The sequence below is a fragment of the Semicossyphus pulcher genome, unplaced genomic scaffold, assembly GCF_022749685.1.
Source record: "Semicossyphus pulcher isolate SPU_LCO1_2020_fin unplaced genomic scaffold, fSemPul1.0.p SCAF_1, whole genome shotgun sequence".
Classification (NCBI taxonomy): Eukaryota; Metazoa; Chordata; class Actinopteri; order Labriformes; family Labridae; genus Semicossyphus; species Semicossyphus pulcher.
In genome coordinates this window covers 33852969-33873483 of record NW_027211603.1, presented here as the reverse complement: position 1 = coordinate 33873483, position 20515 = coordinate 33852969, and the positions used below count along the sequence as shown (strand labels likewise).

Genomic DNA, 20515 nt, shown 5'->3' with positions numbered 1-20515 from the left:
AACATCTTGTGATCGTCGGCTAAGCAGTGAAATATGTCAACATCTGTTTTGTACATAGTTTCCAAAATATATTCTGTAAAGACTTGACTGATGATCTGCCGATTTGTCAAGAGGTCAAAGTTTTTACTTGCTTCAGGTAATTTCAATACAACCAATAATTTAGGCTGAATTATGATACATTATTAACATTATTGTGCATTACGTAGTTGACCATTTCTGGTTGAGACCACAGCGAATGGCTGCACCCTCGGCTGTGGCTTGTACCATTACAGCTAAATAGATGAAGAGTGGAGCTAGTTTACTGTGCTCATACAGCACACTGTGCTCATACGCTGCTGTCGGTGCTCACTGTGACAGACTGTAGCTGTGATTTTGGGATGATCAAATTGTGAAACATTTCAGCGTGACTGAAATAAATAAAATAAATACAGCTGTATTTATTTCAGTGTACAAATGTATCACCACCTTGCATCTGTCAAAGAAATGCCCCAATATTCTCATGATTACACACTTTGAGCAGTTCTCTTTAAATGTACATATAAAATCCTAAAGTTAAATTTTTTTTGATCTTATCATATATAAAGTTATTTGACGTGAGTTAATGGTGTATGTGTTTACAGTATGCAGGTCTTTCATATTCAAAAGGAGCCTATATCTAACATTATACCCTAAATCTCTTCAGGTAAGGGCAGGCCGACTTATTACTTAAGGTCTGTAAAAATAATAATAACAATTCTTTCTATCTCTCAATAAATCCAGTTTCCTGAAAATACTAAGATGCATTTGACATAAATCATGTGCTGAATATCATTTAAAACATGTGTGATGAATCAGATTTTCATGTATCCTATCTGTGAATGTTATCTGTGACAGAGCTTGGATCTTTCTGGATACAGGTCCCAGTGTTGGATTAAACAATGCTTTCTCGCTATTTCTAATAGCGGTAAAGGGTAGTTACAGAGCAGCTTCTAAGACAGAGGATCATCTTCCACAAAAGCAGCCGTAGTCCAGCATTTCTACATCGTCAACCAGCAAGCCTTTTGAGGATCGGCCTTTAAGGACTAATAACTGTCTGCAGAGTTTCTACAGTAAACTGATGGTGTTTTATAACTGGACTGGACCAACAACTGTTCCTATTGACCAGCAGGAATGCAAAAAATCGCATTTGAGCTGCCTGAGCTTCATGATGATCTGCAGAATCCCATTCAGAGCTCTGACGAAATGATATAAACAAATGTCCCCAACTGCACAAAAATGATGAATATTTATCCCTCTCGCTTGTATGAAAGTGTAATTGACTAACTTTTTGAACAGTAATATATGTGTAAAAAAATCTTAAAGAGATTTGTTGCATTGTTGAGATTCCTTGCATTGTAAAAATATTTCAACAAACATAATATATGGTACATTTTGAGTGTGTTGAAATTGTTGTGGGCTGACCCGAATTATGTCCTAGTCCGGCCCAGGACCCCATTCTTCTGTCCCCCATATACACTTTAACACACACACACACACACACACACACACACTTGAAGCCCAATGCAGCCATGCTCACTGGGCTGTAAATGCAGTGTGAGCGGATGTGAAGTATCACCAGTGTAGTCGCATACTTTTACAGCGAGCAGCATCGCGGACAGACATCCATACCAGATGCCGTGTGTGCCCTGGGCTCAGAGGCATCACTGCGAGGGGAAAGCCAGTGCGGGGAAATAAGCACCTGTCATGTGCCAACTGAAGTGTTAAGTGCACAAATTGTGGAGGCGAGGGTGATGTTTCCGCAGGGGTGACAGCTCTGGGTCTGGGTGCCATGTCAGACCCTGGCATATCATGGGGAGCCCGCCCCTCCCCTCCAGCCCATCCCCAGCCTGCCGCTTGCCAAGGGGCACAATGGCAACTATTATTTACTGGATGTCTGCCTCATTTCCTCATATTCATCCTGGCTGGCCATAGCAGGGCCACCGGGGGTGTGTTGCCCCCCCACCCTTGTGTCATCGCTTAGGGGCGGCAATGGCAAAACAATCTCTGGCGAGCATTTAGATCATTTATTCAGAGCGCCGGGTGTCAGCCGCAAACCAAATTGCCCACATTTGTGTGCCGGGGTGCTCTCCTCGCGCCTCTCCCTTCAGGTTGGGCATGAATGCGAGCCGTGGAAGGTGCATCAGGCTGGGTGTCAGAGGGCCTCTTCACAAACTAACACTAATGCCACACGAAGGTCTTTCTGTGAACAGTGTGAAAGTGCGAAATGTATGATAAATTGAGCGTGCCAGGGGGGCTTTATGGCTGTGAAGTGCTGTGGCTGGTCGCAGGCATTGTTATGACTATGGCTATTTAGGATCATGGGAGTTGACAGTGTACTACTGGCAGCCATAGAAGTCAGATTTATCAGGGTTTTGTGCACCAATGAACAGCAGTCACAGTGTGAGGGAAACACAAAAGTTTTAGAACATTTCAGTATTTAAAAGAACTTCAAGCACACGATAAACACCAGTGACCCAGGCTAATGCTATAAGCTAAAAAGCCTCATCCAACACGATGACAGCGCCTTAGAAATGTCTTTCTTTTCATCCAACCACCTGTTGTCAAATAGTTAGAAGCTGAGAGGTATGAATAAAGGAATTAGAAGCTGTATTTTAGACAAATAGTTGCAGAGATAGATAGAAGTCAGGTAATTGTTTTGGGCTAATGGTTTCCTGATGTTAAAATAGCGGGACATTACACCAGCTCAGCAATCCGAAAACATCTGCAGGAGCCACATGAGAACAAAGCAGTCCTGAATTTGTCTTTGCCTTTGCTGCCACCCACAGTACAATCTGGATATTTAAGAGTAATTCGAGGTTATTTTTTTAAACATCCCTTGAATGTTGCAAATCATTGCAAATCATCTTTGTCTTTATGCCACATTGGCAGGAGAATCTTGTTTCTTGCTGCCATCTGCTGGAAGACGTCATGAAACACGGCCCTTTCACATCGAACCAACAGCTGCAGCTACGATTTTCAAAAGACTAAATTTAAAAAAATACTGTGCCCAGAAACAATACATACAAGGTAATAAAAGACAAACAAAACATATAAATGCAATAAGTAACATACATCCCAGTCCCACAAAGTTAGACTGACATTTTATTACACTGACAAAAAACACATTTGTTTAAATGACTGTTATGCTGTGGAAAGGTTTGTTGTATCAATAATTTTTCATATTGAAAACTTTTTGGAGAAACAAAGAGAGACAGGCTGACCTACCTGTGTTCAGATAAGTGAATCAATGCAGCACGCGTTGGCAACAGCTTCATTATTTTGAAGCAATTCCTAATGCACAACCTTTAAAAAATAACGGATGATTACTTCATAAAAAGGGAAGTACTGTTTCTTTTCTTTTGTTTACTGTCAGTGAGTTATAATGTAATGTCCTTGTTGTGAGTAGTAAGATAAACTTCCATGTGCAAAACAGCAAAAAAAAAAAAAATTTTTATTTAACCTTTATTTAACCAGGAGAAATCCCAATGGGCCTCATTCACTAATATCTGCGCAGAAATGTTCTTACTCTCCGCAAAAAATAAGTACTTGCGCAAAATCACCGTCGGATTTATGACACGTGCGTACCGGCCACTTTTGTTCTCACCACCGTGCGTATGTTAGTAAATCAGAACCATTCTAAATCGACAGGCGCGTGTCCGTGATCTGCAATCAGCACACTGCCACGCCTCTATTTCTCTATATAAGGACATCTGTTTGGTGCCGCATGAAGAGAGCGGTGATACGGAGAAGCTGAAAGAACGTGAAAGATGGCCTCAAAAGGTAAAAAGAAAAATTTCACATCAGCAGAAATAGAAACAATTGTAACAAAAGTGTTACATTTCAATGTGAACATTTTCATATGGTCTACTCCATTGTAAACTTAATGAACTAACTCAACTGAATATTGCTATATATATATATATATATATATATGCTATAATTGAAGATTTTAATTATATGACAATAAATTATGAGGATGACACGGCATTTACGTTTGGTCCATACATTAGTAAATTCAATTATTGTTGTCTATAAAAGCCTTTTTTTTCAATAAATGAAGTTTTAATTTAGTATGCATTTAGTTAAAAGGGTGTGTGTTAACATTTCCTAGGACATTTCTTTCATCATTTGTGCGTACGCATGGTCTGAGGGAGTTCTAAATTTGTTCGCAGAGTACGAAGAAATTTAGGTAAGAACAAATTGATGAATCCAAGATTTGTGCGTCAAACGTGCGTACGCACAGTTCAAGCACAGATTTGTGCGTACGCACTGTTCGTAAATGAGGCCCATTGAGATTAAGAACCTCTTTTTCAAATGCTCCAATGCAGGCCTCATACAACCTCAGCTGCTTGTCCTACTTATTTGCATCCACTTTTTTATCAAACCAACCAATTACCAATAGCATGAAAATAAATGTATTAACATGTCATTAACACAGCAGAACAACATTACTTCTTTCCTGGTTTTGCATCGTACCAACGAGCCCTGGTAAACAAACCAACAGTTAATACCTCTTTTACAAACAGGTGATTTGAATTCTGTGTATACAACTGATTATCAATTATAAATAACTGCCATACTCAGTGTAGCCTCACAAGAATCAAAGAATACACAAGTCAGACAATAAAACAAGAATGAGTGGCAATAAGTAAAAAGTGCTACAGAGTCAGCTGGTCCTCTCTGGACGGAGCTCTTCCCTCCTGCAGCCGCAGACACACCAGCAGCTTCTTCTCTGCTGCTGATCCGATCCTTACTTTTCTTCTTTTCTCACACAGTTTTAGGGGTTTCTATTCTAACAAGAATAAAAGTTACAAGAACAAGAACAAGCTACAAAAATAATAAAAGTAATGACTTACTCCAACCCCTGATCATTTGGAATAGTTTCTCTGCATGCAGACCTACATTTCTTTTTTATCACAGCTATTGGTAAAGTCTGAAGAAAAGCAGCCAACTCTGTTTTATGAAGATAATTTAGTGAAGTAGTCTGGCACTTTGGGTTAACGGTTCTTGAAATTAAAATTTTATTGTGAAAATTGAGCCAAAGAAATTGCAAAATACTGTAAGATACTTTATAATAAAATATTGCATCATTTTCAGTCTTCTATAATATGATTAAGACACCCTGTATGTTTATGTTGCAAATCTTTGCAGCTCAATGCAAATGAAAGCTGAGTGTCAGGATGGTGTTACAACTACAATGTTCCAATTTCATTAATGAGATGCTTTTGTCCAAAGCAATGTACATCTGAGGGTTGATACAATACAAGCAACGATCAAGACAGGAGGGAACGAAGTCAGTGAGTGCCAACAAACAGCTTCAAGTGCGATTGGAGACTGGTGCCAACAGGCAGTGAATAGGGCGGTTTTTTTTTTTTTTTTTAAGTAATAATAATCACCATCAGCAACATCAACAAAATCAGTATACTCATCATTATCATCATCATGAAAATCCTAGTCAGCATAAACTACATCCTTAATGTCATCATCATCAATTGCATCAATATCCTTAAGGTCAGAGATGTTCATGAAAGAGCTGGGTCTTTAGCTTCTTCTTAAAGGTGAAAGGGACTCTGCGGACTTAATAGAGTTTGGTAGCTCGTTCCACCACCTGAGGACTACTGAGGAAAAGAGTCTAGTTAGCGACTTGGGCCCTGTTGGGAGTACAAGGCGCCTTTCATTGGCAGAGCGTAGTGGGCGGGACGGAGTGTAGACCTGGGGTCCGTTTCACAAAGCAGGTTCAACAAACTCTGAGTCTAACCCTGAACTCTGAGTCGATCTACTCTGAGATAGGAAACTCTGAGTTTTCGGTTTCAGAACAGCTGATCAGAGTTAGTTCAATCAACTCTGAGTAGGTTCACCCGGAGTTAAGTGCGTGCACGCTGACTGTAAAAAGCCAGCATTAATGGAGCCCCGACACCACGATTCACCATGGCAACGGTACACAAAAAGAGGTCCTCCTACATCACACCAGTGGAGCTCGAAATCCTCATGCGGACGTTCAGCGAATACGAGGATGTTTTTAGAAAAACAAAGTAACACGGCTGCAGCTGCAAAAGAGAGAGAAGCGGCGTGGGAAGAAACTGCTGCTCGAGTTAATGCGCTAGTTTAAACTGGTCTATTTATTTAATACTTAAACACGACCGGAAGCTAAAATGTATATTAATTTAGGAGCAATGCAGCGGGAGAAAAAAACATACATGGAAGCACTTCAATCATATTTTAAATATTAATCTAATGAAATATAATTCAGTGGCTGTTTTAATGTGCATTAGCTTTATCCCTAACATGATGCTGACTTCGCATACATTATAATTTATGTTGATTAAACTGAATGTGTTAGTTTAAATAAATAAAAAAAATCCAATAACTTAAGGTGTCTTATTTGAGTGCTCTCGGCAGTGGTGTTGGAAAATCTAAAAATGATGACTTTGACACAGATTTGTCTTTTGATTTTTTTTATCATAATTATAAAAGACTTTTGCACACACGCGTGAGACGGGCTGAATGAATGAGGAAGTCGAATTGATAGAATATAACAGAATATAAGAGAATATAAAACCGAATCGGTTTTATATTCTAGAGGGAGGAGACAGAGCGAAACTCTGAGTTTCCTGAAGAAAACCTGCTCGCGACCAGGTTAGGTTCATAGAGTCTGTTACTACGGTAACTGACCGAGAGCTTAAGTTACCTCCCTTTGTGAAACGGAAAACTCAGAGTTTCCCTCATTTCAGGGTTAACAGACTCAGAGTTTTCAATAAACCTGCTTTGTGAAACGGACCCCTGGATGAGGGTGTTCAGGTAGGCAGGAGCCGTTTTTGTTGCCGTTTTGTAAGCGAGCAACAGGGTTTTGAATTTGATGCGAGCAGCGACTGGGAGCCAGTAGAGGGATATGAGCAGTGGAGTGACATGTGCCATTTTGGGTTGATTGAAGACCAGTCGCGCTGCTGCGTTCTGGATCATCTGCAGAGTTTTGAATGTGCATGCAGGAAGGCCTGAGCAGGAGACAAAGTGGCCCTTACACCAGCAAGGGCCCAGTAGTCCTGAACCATTAGACAAGCATGGCACACAAGCATAGAAAATCCACAGGCACTTACAGGACAGCAGTGAAACATGGAGCATGTGGCAGGACATCCAGAGAACTGAGAAACCCCCTCCCCTCCCTCCCTTCACTTACACAGACCATCCTACTCCATAGCAATGTTCACATTATGAACAATTTTTTAACACCCATTTATATTTGATGTCTGTATGTATATGTCCTTATAAGCGTTGTGTAGATCAGCCTATGCTGCTCTGATTTTAAAGTAGCTCTGCCACTTTAACTGATTTTTGCACAAATGTAACCTTGTTTTTCTCCCTCCTTTCATGGCATCCTAGTCCTGTAGAAACAACATTTCATCTTACTGTGTAATTGTACGTGGTTGACATGACATATTCTCACAATCATTAGTTGTAGAATAAGATGTCACAATGTAACTGTTCTATTAACTGCACTGACACCATAGATATGACCTGTTACTTATATGAGGGAATTCAGTTACTCAACTCACCACATTCACCATGAATTATAAAACATTCATGGAGACCCGGTTATACATTCAAGAGCGTCCTTGCAGAAAGCACGTATGGCAATTTTTAATAATTGATTTTTTAATTATGATAGTAATCCATTAGCAGTATGTGAGTATTCTATCTACTATTCATTCCCCTACTTAAGTGTCAAACGAAACCTTGCTTTGCTTTTCCTTTTTTCTCAGATAATGTACTGATATATCAGCCAAATGTGACCAAAGTTTCAAATTATGAGGTTGACATACAAGTAATAGTAAAAGATAAGATAAGGTAATCCTTTATTGATCCCCAGGGCGGAAATTCGGGTGTTGCAGCAGTACAAAGACAAAATAGCAAGTCAGTAAATACAGTATGAAAATAAGAATAAGAATAGATAGATAAATAAAAAATAATAATATGAGGTATATACAACTGTTATACAAGTAGGAGTAAGTGACAAGATAAAGTGACAGTTATAGTATAAAGTGACGTGGTATGCAGGATGAGATCATACAGTATGGTATGAGGACTAAGGTTTACGATATGGTACAATATAAGGTGCAGCATAAAAGTGCGTAAGTATTATAATATTAAAAATTGCAATTATTGTATAATATAGTGTAAAATAATATATACAGTATGCTATGGTAACAATATTGTAATAATGTACATTATGAACATATACATATAGAATACTACAATATAATACACTATATAATATAATATACTATACTATATAACAGTGACTAGTAATTATAATAGCATGAAATAGTGCAATAAAAAGAGGTAAGTAAGTACAGTACAAGTTGAAGTACAGTATAAAGCTCAGGCTTCAGACTGTTCTCAGTCCAAGGTTTCAAACCCCTTTGTTGTACTTTTTGTACTGGAACATGTTCTGTGTAAAGCCAAAACTACGATCTTTCCCTGAACCTGGCCAGATGTTGATGCCTGAACTTAACCAAGCTGCACCTGCTTCACAGTGCTGAACACTTGCTTGGCTAGGGTTTGGCACTAATGCTTCTGGTTTCGGTTTCGGTGCCACAACTATTCGGTTAGTTTTAGGAGTACAGTTTGGGTTGAAATAAACATTTCAACGTTTTGTGTTCCCAAAAGTCCAAGAATGAAAATATGTTATTGTAAATAAGAATATTAGGTCCAGTTTAAAGATTGATTATTTTAAATGTTTAAATGTACAACAGATCACATAAAAGAACAACTTAAAATACAAATACAACAAATTCATTCGTTGCTTTATATGATGCTCTATGCATCAATGCCCTATGATACCACACATATTCGGAGGCTGGTGAAGATTCAAATGCAACATATTAAGTTGTTCCTGGATGTTATGGAAAGGGAAAATGGAGGACAAGGATGAGATCCCAACATCAAATGCTGGCTCTGAACAGGACGGACCTCAAGATGAAAAGTCCAAAGATGAAGAAGAACCAACAAAACACGATTCAGATCCAGGGGAAGGACCATCAACTGCTCCTCCAAGACAATTATTATTAAAAATTAGGAGCTTTATACCAATTTCTCCTCCCCAGCCATCCCTTTCTCCATCCTCTGTTCACTTCTCCCTGGCCATGTCCTTTTATTCTTTCCATCCTGTCATTCTCAACCTCGCCACTATTTCATCAATGAAGCCAGAAGAATCAGTTCACAAATCTGTTCACAAAACCAGTCATTCCTTGACAGACCCTAGCCTCAAACATCATAGATATCTGTCTCCTGAGGGAGAAAAAGACCCACTACAATCAAATCCCAATTCATAACTGTGAGCTTTTCTTTGGTATTGGGCTATGTGATCAGCGAACCTTCTTAAAAGCACCCTTTTCTTGACATATGTTTCTGAATTCCACTGCAGAATAGGCCCAGTCGGACAAATCAGTATAAGTGCTAAGACATTATGGATTTGTAGTTGTGTCTGTTGTAACATGTTGGTCATTCAGAGAATCTGTATCTCAGTCAACAAGTGATATTACAGCTAGTTGCAGTTTCATCTGACCATCAGCCACCGGACTATCTGAATGCTCCTTGAATTCACTGTATCTCTGTTGATGTCAAAAGGTCCAGGTCTGTCTTATGTTATCATGCTAATATTGGAAAAGGCCATGTTGACACAAGAATGTGATTTGGTCACCATTCGTGTGCACATGCTGTCAGTGAGGGCATTATATAATTTCTGCAGATGATGTCGCTGTAAAACCTTCCGGTCAGGTAACAAAGTCTATAGCTTAGTGCTGGGTTCACTAAAGCTTCCTGTCCCACCTTTAACAATCATAGGAAAACTCTCCACAGGCATCCTAAATTGTTAGGATTTTTCAGGCGGAAAGCTGAATTTGACAGTCTGGAGTAGTTAAAACAATATGGGATGCCAACGCCACCTCTCCAGTTTCCCAGAAGAACTGCAAAGGATTATAAGTCTTCTCAAACCTCAGTTTTTATCTCTCATGATTACAAATCGTTTCTCCTAGCGACCAGATTGTGATCTCCTAATGACAAAATCTTTTCTCTCATTGTGTAGATCTGTTCTTGTGATTATGAAATACTTTTTGTAAATAAGACATAAAGTGTCTAATTGTTTTTGGGTTTTTTTCAAAATGGGAATATAATGAGCTTCATCAATTTCTGCCCTAATGTCTTGTTAAACATAGCTATTCTGACCGTCATTTTCACAGGTATATTATAAATTTAGTAACAAATTCAACCTGCAGTTGTTTTTGTCTTTGGCAAAGCTGCCATCAATGCCACCTAACAGAATAAATATGACATGTGATTGGACTTTTCTTCAACAGGGAGCAAACAATGAGTCAAGAGCAAATACCCCTGCTTCCAGGATCCCTTTTTTAGGTCCTCTCTTTCCAAGTTTCCGAGTTTCAGAGCAGATTCACTTCTCAAAGAACTCTGAGAAACACTGAAAATATTTTGGAAACATTGTAAAAGGAGTGCTGCGGTTGTGAATAAGGGATAACTCAAATATAAAACATGTTATTGCAGTTACCCGGCCAGCAAACCGAAAAGAAACAATCACATGTATGTGTAAATCTCATTTAACATATGGAGCTACAACAGGGTATATACAAAGGGTATAAATCTCCACACATCATTAAAACACGTTTGTAGAGAGTAAAATATTTGTACATATACATGCACAGACATACACTTTATGTCTTAGTATAAATCACTCTTGTGAAAAGAGCATTTTTATGCATCATTGACTGTTGCTATAAACATGCAGTTGAGGAAGTAGTCAGGTGCTTTCTGGTCTTGCTGATGATGTATTTTAACCAGTAGGATTGAGGGTGAAGCTGTCTGTTGCCGCTGAAGCTAGATAACCATTTGATCCATTCTGATAATGTGCTGGAGCGCATTTCATAATCCCTTATCGTATTACAAAACTGACACCTATCATTTAATTTTTTAATTTTTTTTTTTAATTAGTGATAGCAAAAAATAATCTTGGTGTCTTTTTGCTCTCATCTTTTGTGTATGATTTCCTAAAATTGTTGTTACATATTATACACTAAAAATTGTGTCAAGCAGTTGTAATAGCTGAAGTAGATAAAAAAAGAAGTTGGATTGGTAACAGCTACTTCTTGTCTGCAAGGATCAAGAAAGGATCAGGGGTCCGTTTCACAAAGCAGGTTTATTGAAATATCTGAATCTGTTAACCCTGAAATGAGGGAAACTCTGAGTTTTCCGTTTCACAAAGGGAGGTAACTTAAGCTCTCGGTCAGTTACCGTAGTAACAGCCTCTATGAACCTAACCTGGCCGCGAGCAGGTTTTCTTCAGGAAAGTCAGAGTTTCCTATCTCAGAGTAGATTAACTCAGAGTTCAGGGTTAGACTCAGGTTTGTTGAACCTTCTTTGTGAAACGGACCCCAGGTGCCTCAGTTTGCTACCATTACTTAGGAGATGCTACCACCAAGTGGCTGCCAACTGTCATTACATTTTGGAATGACTGATAAAACGGACACATCATATTGGAGTTATGTGTCTGAATAAGATTAGAAATCAGCAGTTGCTTGTGATATTCTGGTGGATTTTGTCCTGTCTTATTAAATGTGAACTAAAATATTGGAATTTTTTTTACATCACATTAAATGTTACCTCTTGCAAGGTGTAAGAGTGTAGACAGCACATGTTAAAAAAGGTAAATCTTAGTTTTAAGAACACCCCGGGGTAATATTTCTTGAAGTTATTACCACGACTAAAATAAACAGGAGACTCATTTTCGTCAGCATTGCTTTTATTTTGAAGACCGGAAGTTTTGTCCCTATTCTGGCAGCGTTTCTTACAGGTACCCTGCTGCAACTTAAGCCATTCTCGATTACGTTTACACCTGATTTTGTGCGTAAGAGGATAGCCCTCTCTCAGGCCCCGTTTTCCGCGTTTTTTAATTATTTATTTCCGTGTAAACTGCAGTCTTGATATAAAAACATTGATGGTCGATAATTTAGCCCTGCGTTGAGGGCCCCGGGGAGAACTGCAAAGGATTATAAAGTCTTCTCAAACCTCAGTTTTAATCCAGCGATATGGCTCGACCACGGCCGCGGGAATACAAGGCAGGAGATTTGGTTTTCGCTAAGATGAAGGGATACCCGCACTGGCCGGCGAGGGTGAGTCTGGGATGCGGCCGGGCTAGAAGCACAGGGAGGCGGGGTTGACTTACACAATACAGCCGCTGCTTCGCTGGGGTAACAGGAGGGATGCTACGACGCCCGGAGCTCGACTGGGTCCGACTGCACAGCCACATTTGTTTTGCCTTTATCTGTAATTGACGGCAAAATCTTCTAACAGACGCCTTTGTTTTCCGCCAGATTGAGTCAAAATGAAGACATTTTAGAAATGGGAAAGAACGTAACCATTATTGGGCTGCATTTCTCAATATATTCCCTGCATCATTCCGGCTTTTCTTCGCAATTTTTCATTTTAAAATATTCCCCTAATAAGCTCAACACGTGTTTTTAATTTTAATGTTTGCATTCAGCTGTCATCCGAGGAATAAAGGAACCAGTGGTTGACCTCAGGTAACCCGTAGCGCCTCTGTTTCACCACTACTATTAGTACACCCGACTTATTTGCAATAAATGTGTTTTACAGTTAAGCCAACTGGTAGCAGAGTATCGCTTCAAATTCAGTGGCGCACATGGACTATCATGCCTTGTGTTGCTGTGGATTTCCACAGTTCAGCATGCTGTCAGGCTCCATTTTTAACCCCTTACAACAGGTTAACACCAGCATCCTTTAACCATTAAACAGTAGGTGAGGCTGATTCCGTTTATTTAAAGTTCTCCCACGCTTTATGACCCATAGTAACCCCGTAGTAGCCTCTTTCTTTTAAGGTAATGTGGTAAACAATAACAGATGACTGGTAATATAAAAACACTGTAAAAAGGAGGAGTGTGGAAAAATAAGTTACAGTTTTTTCTCTCCCTGTCCTTTAGATTGATGAGCTACCAGAAGGAGCTGTCAAACCACCAGCCAACAAGTACCCCATCTTCTTCTTTGGCACCCATGAAACGTAGGCATCTTTTTTCTGGGATGTGCCGCATTCCGCTTCCACTTGTGTTATGTTTTCAGGAAATCAGCCACTATATACAAATGTTAGCGATGTGATACAGCTGCCCCATACAGGACTTTCACAGATTTTGACCTTGCTGCCACATGAAGTTGGTTTGTGCATAAGCAAGGCTTATTGCATATTGTCGTGGATGGAAAATGTGGATATCTACGGTGGCCCTGAGAGCTCAACGCACAGCAACTTAAGAAAACACATGCAAATACACAAAACACAAGCAAATTAAGAAAACATCTTCATCAATTTGACAACACATGCGCAGCATTTAGAAAACGAGCAGCAAACAGAAAAACGCAGCAAATAGAAAAATGCAGCAAATATAAAAACGCAGCAAACAGAAAAACGCAGCAAATAGAAAAACGCTGCAAACAGAAAAACGCAGCAAATAGAAAAATGCAGAAGATGTTTTCTTTATTTGCTTGTGTTTTGTGTATTTGCATGTGTTTTCTTAAGTTGCTGTGCGTTGAGCTCTCAGGGCCACCGTAGATATCCCCGCCGATGCAATACGTTACAATACCTTACTTTAGGAAATATAAACTTGTTTAAAGCTGCTTGTGAAAGTTGACTTGACCTTGGGAGTATAAGTCATTATTTTTACTCAAGGTCACCACTAGCATTTTCTGGAGCTTTCAACATCTTACAAACTTAATCCACAGATAGAGTATGCTCAGTTTTATAGGAAACTGGTCACATGATTCCGATCACTCACATTCCACCACCTGTAATCATGTGGCCTATATAACAGCTTTGGAACTTTTTTTTATTAAGCTATAAAGTCAGCAACATATCAATCAGAGTATACAGACGTAACCTAAACTTAAACCATATTGCGGTTTGATATCCAGCTTCTGTATGAGCATATACTAAATAAATAGGGCCATTTTTTTTCTTCTATATGTTATTAAGTTTAGTGTTCATATTGTATTAGTTTGAATATTTTCTGTGACTTTTACTTATAGACTTATTTATTTTGTGATCACACAATTTGACTCCTAAAATATCAGGTTTTCCTGATGAATTGAAGTAGTTTTAAATGTCTCTACTCATTTCTTTAGTGCATTCTTGGGCCCTAAGGATCTTCTGCCCTACAAAGAGTATAAAGACAAATTTGGCAAATCCAACAAGAGGAAAGGATTCAATGAGGGCCTGTGGGAGATCGAGAACAACCCTGGAGTCAAGTTCACAGGCTATCAGGTCAGTTGGGAGTCTACATTGTCGCCACACCAAAACTGTTAGACACAAATGAACGGGCTGTTTAAAGCTGGTATTGTTTGGGTAAGGAAGATTAATTAATTCTCTTAATTTGCAATGTCACATACATAATTTCTGTCAGTAGCAGTGGACAAACCATTTCTGTTTTTAGTTTAAAAAATGGTGGATGTGGTTTGTACACAGGCCATCCAGCAACAGAGTTCTTCAGAAACAGAGGAGGGGGGAAACACTGCTGATGGAAGCAGTGAGGGAGAGGAGGGCGACTCTGTTGAGGAGGAGGACGACAAGGAAAAGCTAAAGGGAGACAAGACCGGATCTAAACGGAAAAAGACAGCTACATCCAAGGTACTGTGCGTCAGCTGGTGAACATACCAACAGTAGCCAGGACAACTGTGTATGATAAGAGCAGTAAAGATAATGTGACACTGACAACAAGCCTGAAAATGATATGATCGGTTTAGAAGTTAAAGTCTGAATTTAAAAGCAATCTTTTGATTACCTCAAGTCATGTTTGCTTATTTGAGGTTTAGCAGGAACAATACAGACAGAGGTCACCAGAGGTGTCACATTTGTGACACTGACAGAAAAATCTATTCCCAGACTGTCCCCCCACATATTATCAACCCAGGAAGTTGAAGGTATAGTTAACAGTATTTCAGGATCTTGAGTATTGTACTTAAAAGGCTCCATAAACTGTTGCTTTGGAGTGTTGCGGTGTGATGATATACAAACATGCTGGTATCACTCACTAGAATTTTAACACATTTGTTGTGTCCTCTGATCATTATCAGTCCTAAATGCATGCAGGGCTAACAACCTGTTGTCCCGTTGTACCAAGTGACATGCTCCTGCATTATCATTAGCATGCACACTGTACTTTATTTACACTTAGTCCCTCTGGAGACACTCACTAGGACAGCAACTGTGGATTAATCAGCTAGTGAACATGATCCCCAGCAGATGCACTATTCCCTCCTGTTTGCGTACTATTACTAAAAATCTGTTTTAGGTTAATCAGGAAGAATAGAGAGATTAGTTAATGCATTATAGTTTTTTTCCAGGCTTGAGTCAGTTGAGGTATTCATTTTAAAACGGGCAACCTGGCTGATGTTTTTCCTGCTGAAAATGTGTGTGACCTTTCTCCACATTTCATTCATCCAATTATGTCAATTTCTGTTCCCGATGATCTTACTGTCTTCATAACGCTGTCCTCTTCTGAGTGACCTTGCCTTTTTGAAAACAGCTTTCATGTTTGAATGGATGGAGACATGGTGCAGAAGACTGACAAGCACTGCCATTGCGTCTTACTTTATTAGTGCAAAAGCCACTGCTGCTGTAAATGGAAGCAGGTTGAAAAAGTCACACGCATCCTGCTCCTCACTTAGCAACCACTGTTGCCTAGCAACTGGGCTCCATTACGCACAGCACAAGTGCATCTGAAGGAATGTGGAACTGGTGGGGAGCAGGGTGCTAATGTGTAATGTGTGTCCTGTCACATTGTTGAAACACAGTGTGTGTGTGTGTGTGTGTGTGTGTGTGTGTGTGTGTGTGTGTAGGAGCATTACAAAGAGGAACCTGAATTTCCTCCGCTTGGGCTGAGTGTATTGCATGGGGGGGGATTACACAGTAATCAGTGGTGAATCTGCTGATTTTGAAATAATGCTCTTGAAGCCTTTGGGCTTTCATAACATGACAACTACTGCCTTTTTTATGGCCTTGTTTCATTGAGACTTGGTTGCTGCTTACAAGTAAAAAAGTGTTAGAATGGCTCTTAACGCTGCAGACAGAACCTTATCTCATCAATCCTAGCTTCACTCTCTGGTGGCCTATTGTTGTCTGATCAGTGTTATGTATGTCCCAACAAGGTTGTGATTTCCTTTACATTCATTTTGTGCTCTCTCTCTTTGCTCTCTCTTTCTCTCTGTCACTCCATATTTCTAAACAATAAATAAAGCTGCCTCTTTTATTTGTTCTTCTGATTTTACAGGAGTGAGTGCTTTGTGGTATACTCTTTTAAGTGAACTGTTCACTGTTATCTGTGATTTGTATTGAAGTTTGGAGATCCATTTTTTAAATTGCTTGCTGTCGGCAAATTGTGTGCAGTAAAGTCATCTAGGGCTGCTTTACAATGTAAATGGTAATGTTATCACCTTTAAAGCATGATGTACTGCTACCTGCTGTGTCCCTGCTGCCTGATCTGTGTGTCTGTTGCAGAAATCCTCCAAGCTGTCCAGGATCTCATCTGGAGAGGATGACCTGGAGAAGGATGGGAAAGAAGACGACCAGAAAAGCGGCTCAGAGGAAGGAGACCCTGATAATGACATCATGCAAAATACCACCGACAGTAAGGTGGGATTCACAAAAACATACATATGCTTCACTTGCAGCCTTAGCAGCGCTCAAATTTATTTTTTTGTCTTTTCTGTTTTGTTGTTAGTATAATTCCAGAGAAATACAGCAGCTACTGTTGGTGAAAGCAGCAGTGGGTGATTTCCCATCGAGCCCAGAAAAGGCAGAACTTACACTATTTTGACTGCGCTAAAAAAAACAAGTAGCTTGAGGACAAGTAGAGCACACACATGTAACACTGTTACTACTGTTGTCTAGATATAGACTAACCCCTCTTGAAACTTAGACAAGCTGCCATTATCCCACCACAATTACATAAACGCTTAAAAATCTAGTGAATCACCAAAAGCACTTTGGCTGTTCTGTGAATGAATGAAAGCACAACCACAAGGATCTGAAAGTCGAAGGCTAAAGAGCACACTGTCTGTCTCCTAAAGTCTGATGTTTTTCTAAGGGAGTTTGAAACCAAAAGAGTGTCACCAGAGACAGATTATTGGACTTTGATTCAACAGGTGGACACAAACAGAAATTGATGAATGCTAACGTTGCTCTGTGTTTCCTGGATGTTTAAATATGCAGCTGTTTGCTAACACATACCCCATATCCACTTCAGGTTATCATATCTCACAGTTGTGTCCACCGTCACAGATATCAAATATCACAGGTTTAACTAACTTGTTCCACATCAGGAGGTGCCCATTTTTCTATATAAATCAGTTAATTGTGCTATTTTAAACATTATATTTAAAACCCAATCTTTTGTCTCATTTGTTCAGTTTTGGCCTGATCACTATATGAATTGCTGGTAATAATAGATGTGTATCTTTATTATTGTGTCCCCAAAGAACCAGCTGCTCATAGAAGAACATTAAGTGAAGAGAGCAAAGGGAAATCATTCTTTGTAGCTGTGATATTGGAAAGCAGAATCTACAACATGATTTCTCATCAGCACCATCTACTGGACCATTGTCTCCTGAACTTCTCTGTTGGACTTCCTGTATCAATTTGAAAGGTATTCCCATACTGATACTGGTGTCATCATCATGCCGATGCCGGGGTGAGACTGGGCATTATGTCACACTATGTTTTCAGTGCTTAAACTTCAAAACTCAACTCAAAATACAAATGTTGAACTCTCTAAAATAGAAGGAATTCGATTTTGAATCACTTTTACCTTTTGACTCCTAATGCTTGTTCATATTGCTAATTAAAAGGAAATATAGGATATTTGAAGGGGCATTACGAACTTGAAGACTTTTAATGGTAACCATTATGAGTTGTGATAACATTAATTGTTTATCTGTAGCCCTCCTACTAGACCAATCAGACTAACAAGGTTTGAAATTGTAAGGTTCCCCTTTCATGACCTGTTAGGGGAAGTTAATTAGTTAAGCTATTCCGACCATTCAAAAGCGATTAGGATGGTTGGAAGACTACAATCGCACTATATAAATGCAGTCCATTTACTGTTTTACATTTAGTCACAGGTCTGTTTAAATTAAAAATTCAAAAAGTCACTAGATATGTTTACAGTATATATACTGTATATTCAACATACATGTGCTATGGAATGGTGAAAGAGATGACTTGCTGCCTCTTTATTGGTTAGAAAATGGACTTATAATAGGTACTCAGAAGGTTGTTTTTACATTAGTTTGTGAAATCTTTCACAATAAAAAAAGTGTGCGTCTCTACTCGATATGTGACATGTTACAATAATGTCCCTACATGTCCCATTCAGGCCATAGAAACAGTGGATTGGAGAGTCTTGTGTTCTTCCCATTACTTCATAATCACACTTGGTGTAGATATACATCAATCAGTATTTATACTGGGCCATGCATACCTATTGGTAGTAAATCACTCACCATCACTTGTCACTGTGTACAAATGCATTTGATAAGAACTCCATATATATACTCCTCTACCATCTATGATATATGTTGGGTATTGCAGTGAACTGATCACTCTAGCTGTAGCTTGAAATAGCTTTTTTTACAAAGATTATAGGAGGGACTAATTGAATAGTCAGTAACTGTGGAACATTATCCATCACCCTATATGTTACTCTTTTATGTAATCAGAAAAAGACGAATGGAAATACATAGATAGATGTATGAAGTGTTGTGCACAACTGGGTTACACATTGTAACTCAATATTAACTATATCTGTATATTTTACTTTGTAGAATATAGGGCCATTATTCTACTCGGACTGCTCTAGGTAAAAGCTCATCTTTTTATGGAAAAGTGATACATCTGTTCTTCTGTGTATCTGTGAAATAGATCACTGTATATTTCAAAGCTTTTTATAGTGGCATGTTGTACTCTTCTCTACTGTTGTACTCCAGATCATTCTTATATGAAAGTGTCCATTGGTTCGTAGTTTAAAATCAGGTGTCAGTTGTTGGTATTGACAGACTTGGAGGAACAAGAATCCGCTAGTCTTGTTTCTCAGCATCTAAACCTGGCAGTAAACTGAACCACATTAACTTTCTAAGGAAACAGAGAGCTGTGAAGGTGGTTTTCATCTGATCATTTGTGCAAAACATACAGTGTGATAATGCATTTTACAATTTCCAAACCTGTTAATGTCCCTGTGAGAGTTTTTTTGATTAATTAAAGATGACACCAGACTACATTTTCTTTTAGATCTCTGCCAGTTTCTTTTACTTTGCTTCCACTGTTGTTGTCATGAGATATAGACCTATTTATTTTTTGATGATAGCTGATCTGTATGTAAATTCATGCTTTTTTATTTGTTTCAAATCTTTGTTATGCTCGTATTTGGAACATGTTTTGCATTTTCAGAGTTTGTAATTTACTGTAAACTGTTTTTGCTGTTTATGGACGAGACTTTTACAAAATAAACTCATTGGAATGCATACTGAGTCTGTTATTACTCATTACACACCACAAGACAAAATTGTTGCATTGGTGAAAACATGAACACTTCTTCATTCTAAGATTCATAGCACTGAAGGGACAACAGAATTTTTCCTGAGGGTGGAACAAAAGGAAAGGCCATGCTGTTACTTGAATTAAGTCTGCTATGTTGTCCTCAGATGCACCTGGGCTCATCTGTTCTTGAGCTAATTCTAAACATTACAGTGCTAACACGCCTATATGCTCACATTTCCATGTTAGCTGATGTCTTCCTTGACTTTTAACTGAAACATTAAAAACACTATAGAGAGAATCTCTTATTTATTTATCATTATTTTGAGAAGCTTTATTATCATTCTAAGATACTGTCAGTACTTTGAGATAATCCTATAATGTTTTACAGCATGTCTGACATATTACCTCATTATTTTGAAATTTTCCTCATTATTTATAGGACCAAAACCTTGTTGTTTAACATTCTCATTACTTTGAGAAAGTTTATCACAATTTTAACATACTAACTCATTCAGTGAACTTACTGGACCCTTTTTGCATCACTTTGGCGGAAAATATTTTTTTATTTAATATATATTTATTTGTTACATTGGCCGTCTTTACATTTTCGATTATTACACATTTCCTCTGAGTATTCTGTCCGTGTAATTGCTTCTTATCTTTGTCAAAAGCTGTGTTGCAATTTATTTGCATGAGCAGAATCATATTCTATGAGGTCGTAAAGCTTTAATGTATAGGCCTACAGTACAGTACATGTTTTAAAAGGATGAATCCGAGTGGGAAGCCTCACTCAGTTTGCAGCACTCACAAGTTGCTGTCCTTTCATTCATCCATGCGCAGTCCACGCGCAGTGTTGAACTTCATTAATGTGCGCGCACCCACGCATGCGTAGCAGGT

General features: G+C 38.8%; 1 protein-coding gene across 1 annotated transcript; it reads left to right on the top strand.

Moving 5' to 3' along the window:
• Positions 1 to 11956: 11956 nt before the first annotated feature.
• hdgfl3 (HDGF like 3) lies at positions 11957 to 19602 on the top strand. The gene is made up of 6 exons (XM_069662790.1): positions 11957 to 12194; positions 13023 to 13099; positions 14212 to 14350; positions 14552 to 14713; positions 16583 to 16717; positions 17563 to 19602. The coding sequence occupies exons 1-6, from the start codon at positions 12111 to 12113 to the stop codon at positions 17587 to 17589; spliced, it is 624 nt and encodes a 207-aa protein (XP_069518891.1). The 5' UTR covers positions 11957 to 12110; the 3' UTR covers positions 17590 to 19602.
• The last annotated feature ends 913 nt before the right edge of the window (positions 19603 to 20515 follow it).